Source organism: Rhamphochromis sp. 'chilingali', assembly GCF_963969265.1.
Source record: "Rhamphochromis sp. 'chilingali' genome assembly, chromosome: 15".
Classification (NCBI taxonomy): domain Eukaryota; kingdom Metazoa; phylum Chordata; class Actinopteri; order Cichliformes; family Cichlidae; genus Rhamphochromis; species Rhamphochromis sp. 'chilingali'.
The window spans coordinates 17,350,993-17,357,735 of NC_137942.1; the positions used below are offsets into that span (position 1 = coordinate 17,350,993).

Sequence of the window (6,743 nt, forward strand, 5' to 3'; positions counted from 1 at the left end):
ATGTTACACCCCGGCCTAGGCAACCGGCGTGCAACGTATGAAAATAAAAATAAGAAAAAAAACACACGAGAAAAAAAACTAAAGCTCTCCACCAAAATCCCAAAACGAAGGTGTCTCAAACGAAAATATTAACAAACCCATTCACAGCTATTTACAACAGACTATTTATTTACAACAAAACACCAAACTATTTACAACACGGGGGAGATCGCGACCATGACCAACTGACACACAGGGCTTAAATACATAGAAGGAGCAATCAGGGAATGGACCACAGGAGAGAAACACAGCTGGGGCAAATTAGACCTGACGAGACAAGGAAACGTAAACTGAACACACTAAGATAACAGACCTTCAAAGTAAAACAGGAAACACATGACAGTCACGCAAAAACAAAACACTGACAACACCGAAACGTAACATCATTCAAATTCGGTCGTTTTCATTCAAATTCCATTGTTTGTTCTCAAATTCTGTTGTTTTCATTCAAATTCCGTCGTTTTCATTCAAATTCCGTCATTTTGATTCAAATTCTGTTGTTTTCATTCAAATTCTTTTCTGTTCATTCAAATTCCATTGTTTTGATTCAAATTCTGTTCTGTTCATTCTAATTCCGTTGTTTTCATTCAAATTCCGTTGTTTTCAAATTCCGTTGTTTTCAAATTCCGTTGTTTTCATTCTAATTCCGTCGTTTTCATTCAAATATTGTTGTTTTCATGTTAATTCTGTTGTTTTCATTCAAATTCTGGGGCCTGTTCTTCGTACCTCGCTAAGTAAGTTAGCTGGATTAGATTGTTGACGATTTCGCGTGATCCTGGATCGTTCGGTTCCCCGAAGCTCATCCGGGACTTGCTGTCATAGCAACAGAGCCGTAAGCGTAAACCTGCTCGGGAGCAGGTTTACTTTATGTAAACAGGATTAGATCGCGGCCACGCAGGTTTGTCCGCTTCATTTATACGAAAGCAACAGCGATATTTTACCACTGTTTCACCATAAATAAATAACATCAATGTAACTAAAGATAATGCAGCACCTGATCCTTTTATTGATGTCACACAGATACATACAGGTCATTTCCTAAAAAAGGGAAATGAACTATTAACATTCTATTACATATATGTGATTATTACAGATGTAATTCATATTTCAGAGTAGTAATTGTAAATTACTTCGTGTAATCAAGATGAGAGACCACGGCTATAAAAGCGAAGGTGGATTTGGGAAGCCTGTCGCAGCCATGTCCTGTCCGTATACGCGACCAACCCATTGCGGAAGGTGCAAGATTGATAAGGAGAGTCCTCAGAATTCAGCGTATATTGCAGGATAGACAGGATCCTTTAGCTCAGCGCGACAGTGTGCTCATAGAGAGATATCGATATTCCCGTGAGGGTATTATTTACTTAACCAACTTGTTGACGAGGGGGTGCAGGACCACCACCTGTCTTTTTTTCCTCTGCCCTTTTCTTGGTTGCTGTTATGAACAAACTAACAGAGTATTACAGGCCAGTATTACCTTGCCAAGAGACGCAAAGCAATCTAAGAGATAAATATTACCATTCTGTAGAATACTCCTGTATTCCACTTTTACTTGTTCCCATGTTCTTGTGGGTCCTGTTGTGGCTCTAATGTGAAAGGGGATATAATATAACATATTATAATATAATATAATGCCATATGATATTGGACAATATAGTGTCATATGATAGATCTACCCTACCGCCTACTGGTGTTGGCCAGAGGGGCCGATGGCGCGATATGGCAGCCTGGCTACAACCGTAGCTGCCTCCACCAGTGTGTGAATGTGGGAGTGAATGAATAGTGGTATCGTAAAGCGCTTTGGGTGCCTTGGAAAGCGCTATATAAATCCAATCCATTATTATTATTATTATTAAATTACCTACGAGTTTGATTTGTCAGCAACTTTCTGCCAGCCCTCTCTCCTTGCTTTTGCAGCCTTTGCAGTGTTCTCTTGCGTTTTAATTAAACTCTGAAACTCCTGAAATCCCTCACTCATGAGTTCTTGCTCTGCTGCCGGAAAATACCGAGCACGCCCCTTCGACATTTTCGCCGACCAATCAGCGGGTTGCCGATCAATGTTTCTACTATCGATGCGTAGCCCCTTTTACGACACCCAGTGATGTCACATTCCTGCGTCCAGCTGTACTAATCGTCAACAGCAGGTGTGTTCGGGGAACCGGATTAGCGAGCTCACGGTTAGCGCGATGGTTTGGTCTTGGATATGTCATTTGATCTTGGATGTAGTAAGCGACGTACGAAGAACAGGCCCCAGTTGTTTTCATTCAAATTCCATTGTTTGTTCTCAAATTCCGTCGTTTTCATTCTAATTCCGTCGTTTTCATTCAAATTCTGTTGTTTTCATGCTAATTCTGTTGTTTTCATTCAAATTCTGTTGTTTTCATTCAAATTCCATTGTTTGTTCTCAAATTCCGTCATTTTCATTCAAATTCCATTGTTTGTTCTCAAATTCTGTTGTTTTCATTCAAATTCCGTTGTTTTCAAATTCCGTTGTTTTCAAATTCCGTTGTTTTCATTCTAATTCCGTCGTTTTCATTCTAATTCCGTCGTTTTCATTCAAATTCTGTTGTTTTCATTCAAATTCTGTTGTTTTCATTCAAATTCCATTGTTTGTTCTCAAATTCTGTTGTTTTCATTCAAATTCTGTTGTTTTCTTGCAAATTCTTTTGTTTTTGATCAATTTCCGTTGTTTTCATTCTAATTCTATTCATTTCATTCTAATTCCGTTGTTTTCATTCAAATGCTGTTGTTTTCATTATAATTCTACTCTTTTTATTCAAATTCTATTGTTTGTTTTAGAATTCTGTTGCTTTCATTCAGTGGCGTGTCTAGAAAATTTTTGTTGGGGGGGCCAGGTAGGGGCACAGATTTGGAGAAGGGTGGCAGATGTAATTGGCAGATAATGTTTAAAAAAAATTCTACCAACCGTTAACCACAATTCAATAATCCTATAAACCTAATAACCGAATGCGCTTTTAACTCTTATTAGAATGAGATTTTAACCACTATGGTGCACAGTTTTTAGATACTGCGTTGATAAAGTACAAGAGATACAATCAGTGCTTTGTCAGTGTTTACTCAGCATTCAAGGACAGCAATATTTGCATAGTATTTTTACTGACATATAGTGCACATATGTTTTGGGCAAAAACATTTTTGAATATTAAAATATGAACATTTGTAACAAACAATTGACAAATTAGCCAGTTCCAATGTAAAACTTTGTCTGCCTGTTAAAAAAAGAAGATAATCTTCTCACAAACTGGTGTTTGATTTTGAAACAGGAAGAAAGTGGGGAAACAACTGAAAAGACTAACATTTGAATAAAACCTGAAAGGAAGTAAATACTTTCTATGCTGCCTTGTGGTAAACTTTGGTAATAATGATCAAGAACAACACTGGCTGATGATGAAATACAGTCAGCTGGCATGGTGACACTGCCAGTATCCGATTGTTCAGTCTGACGTCACTAGCCGTGTCTGGGTCTAAACTCCGCTGCAGGTCCATATATCAAAAGATCACTATGGCATTACTGAGAGTTGAAAAACTGTCTAAAGTCTTTCATCTTTAATAAAATGATCAGCGTTCTGCTCTACCAGGTGTAACAATTGAGTTTAACATCCAGCCATCCATGAAAACGGAATTTATGACATTTAACGGAGTTAGAAGTTAGCAGGGAGTTAGCTCGCTAGCTTCTATCTAAATACAATATAGCATGTCCTGACTGCAGGGTTTTGGAAACAAATTAAAACGTACAGCTCTGCTGTCACTTCCAGCATAAACGAAGACAGAAAACTAAACAGCAGTGATGTTTGTAGGGTTACTGAAGTTTGGCTAGCTGGTATATAATGATGTGCTACGTGACCGCTAGCGACACAGCTATGTTAGCATAATATAAACAAGCTAACTTTTTTTCCACTCGATAAAAGTTAACGTGAGTGTTCTCGGTGGTCAGGAACAAATGTAATCGCATGGCAGGATGCTGTAAAAGGACCAAACTTCAGCCAGGAGAACAACTGAGATAATCCATCCACAATACGAGGTTAGTCATTCATATACTGCTGCATGGGCTGGGCTGTAGTTACATCCTGTTTTAAAAACTGAGCTTAAATAAATGATTAGTGGTAATAAAAGCCGAGGGACGGACGGAAGTGAGGTAAGTGACGGAAGTGATGTTGTAGGTGACGTCAGACGCCGGAGATTTTGGCGGAGAAAAAGCAAATGGTAGCATAGAGTTTAACAAAGGTTTTCCAAGCTTCAGTATTACCAAATATACTAATCAATTGTCATATAACTAACAACATCTGTTTTATCATCTCTAACACCCTGGAGGACAACGGGGAGAGTTTAGACGCTCTCCAAGATTACATCGACCGCTGTTTTCAAGATTTAGTAATGCATAAGGCCCAGAGTGCATCTTCCCCGGCCAAAATCGAGACGCCGTCATCGAAGAGAAGTCGCCAGGCAGACTCCCCCGGTACAACATCGCCTGCCGGCAAAGACCTCGCAGAAATCCTGGAGTCAATCGACAAGCGATTGTCCAGTTTCGATGCGAGGCTGTCCCTGGTGGAGATTTTACACCGGGAATTTAAATCTCTGAGAGAATCCCTGGAATTCAGCCAGCGGCAGGTGGAAACGCTTGCCGCTGAAAATGCCACGCTACGGGAGTCGGTTAAATCTCTCACCGATAACGTGACCCAGCTAAACATTGAAAATAAAAAAATAAAAGAGTCCGTTATCGATCTACAAGCCCGTAGCATGAGAGATAATCTTGTGTTTTCTGGTATTCCAGAAACTGCCGGAGAGGACGCAGAGGCAACGGTGAAAAACTTCATTAAAATCCACCTGAAGCTGCCGGAGGACACCGTAAAGAACATCGACTTCGATAGAGTACATCGCTTGGGGGGCGCGCGGTCGCGGACCGGGAGACCACGGCCTATTGTGGCCAAATTCAGTCAATTCAAACAGAAGGAACAGGTGAAGAGTCGCGGCAGAGAGCTGAAAGGAACGGACTTCAGCGTGAACGACCAGTTCCCCAAAGAGATCCTGGAACGACGCAAGGTCCTGTTCCCAGTTCGACGTAGCTTTATCCAGAAAGGCTCCCGTGCTGTCATCGCTGTGGACCGGCTCTACGTGGACGGACAGCTGTACCGCGACCCCGGCACCACACCGTGGTTATACTGACTGCACTCCAGATAAGAACCCGCTACACTCTTTTCTTATTCATTCACACTTTCTCCTTTAAAATGTGTTTAACCTAGTAATATCAGTAGGATGTCATAGCAGATATAACACCGTCACCCTCCGTCATTGCTTTAATTGGAATGTTTCCGTTTCGTTTCCTTTTTTTTGTTGTCGCTCACAGTTCATGTGGTTTCTTTCTTTCTCTTGTCTTTCACTGCTGTGGTCACCTACTCCCCCACTCACCTACAAACAACACCCTCTATTTCTCCATATTTTCACAACACGATCACGCAAACACATCAGCTCAACGGCAGCACATTCACAACAGCCTCACAGCACGCACAGACTTGCAGGACACATAAGCAAGCCACGCTTGTTCATATTAGTGAATATTCACACACATAGTCAGACTTATGGAGTCTCTCACCACACTTCTTTTTCTCTTTCTATTTACAAACAAGGGATGTTTCCATATTCTCTCCACCTGTCTAAACGAAACACCCAGCATACATCATTAAACATACACGCACAATTAAGGGCATGCTGAGGTTTGTCACATGGAATGTAAATGGAGCTGGCACCAGAGGAAAGAGGTTAAAAATATTTAACCAGCTTAAAAAAACTACAGGCAGATGTTGTTTTATTACAAGAAACTCACAAACCTGTCACAGGTTTAAATGAACTTAAAACACCTGAGTTTCCTAACGTGTTTGCAGCCGGTTATAATTCTAGACAACGGGGAGTAGCAATTTTAATACATAAAAATGTTAATTTTACAGTACTCGATACAGTTATAGATCCAGAGGGTAGATTTCTAATTATTAAACTATCAATATTGAACAAAAAACTATGTATTGTTAGTATATATGGTCCAAATGTTGATGAACCCTCATTCTTCCACGGTTTTTTTAGTGCACTCTCTGAACACCTTGATTGCACACTCATTCTTGGCGGTGACCTCAACCTTGGACTAAATGAAGAAATGGATAGGCTCAACACAACAGGAACTCAGCGTAATTGGCAGTCCACAAATATAATCAAACAGTATATGAACGACTTTGGTCTTTGCGATGCATGGCGCTCTCTTCACCCCACCAGTAAGGAATATACTTTTTTCTCGCATGTTCATCACTCTTACTCTCGTCTGGATTATTTTTTGGTCAGCAGCTCACTGCTGTGTGACATTTCAGACACTGAGATTCATCCTATAGCTGTCAGCGATCATGCTCCTGTATCTTTAACACTAATGCACAAGAATAATACTACGCCAAGTAAAAACTGGAGATTTAATATATCACTACTTAAAGATGAAGACTTTATTAAATACTTTAAAAGGAATGGACTTCATATTTAGACTTTAATGACACTCCCGGAATATCTGCTTCTGTTCTATGGGAAGCAGGGAAAGCTGTGATGAGAGGTAAAATAATTTCTTTCTCATCACACAAAAAGAAAGAAGAAAACAAAAATATTCAGGAATTAGAAAAAAACATCAAATCACTAGAAGAAGCCTACGCGTCCCA

General features: G+C 40.1%; 1 protein-coding gene across 1 annotated transcript; it reads left to right on the forward strand.

Moving 5' to 3' along the window:
- Nucleotides 1-4,194: 4,194 nt before the first annotated feature.
- Nucleotides 4,195-6,408, forward strand: LOC308412013 (uncharacterized protein). Its single transcript, XM_080906082.1, has 2 exons — nucleotides 4,195-4,513; nucleotides 4,829-6,408. The coding sequence occupies exons 1-2, from the start codon at nucleotides 4,432-4,434 to the stop codon at nucleotides 5,218-5,220; spliced, it is 474 nt and encodes a 157-aa protein (XP_080762208.1). The 5' UTR covers nucleotides 4,195-4,431; the 3' UTR covers nucleotides 5,221-6,408.
- Nucleotides 6,409-6,743: the final 335 nt, after the last annotated feature.

Coding starts and splice junctions, on each gene's coding strand:
- LOC308412013 (XM_080906082.1), top strand. CDS start 4,432: ATGCATAAGGCCCAGAGTGCATCTTCCCCGGCCAAAATCGAGACGCCG. Junction 4,514..4,828: donor TCGCCAGGCAGACTCCCCCG/GTACAACATCGC, acceptor CTGGTATTCCAG/AAACTGCCGGAGAGGACGCA.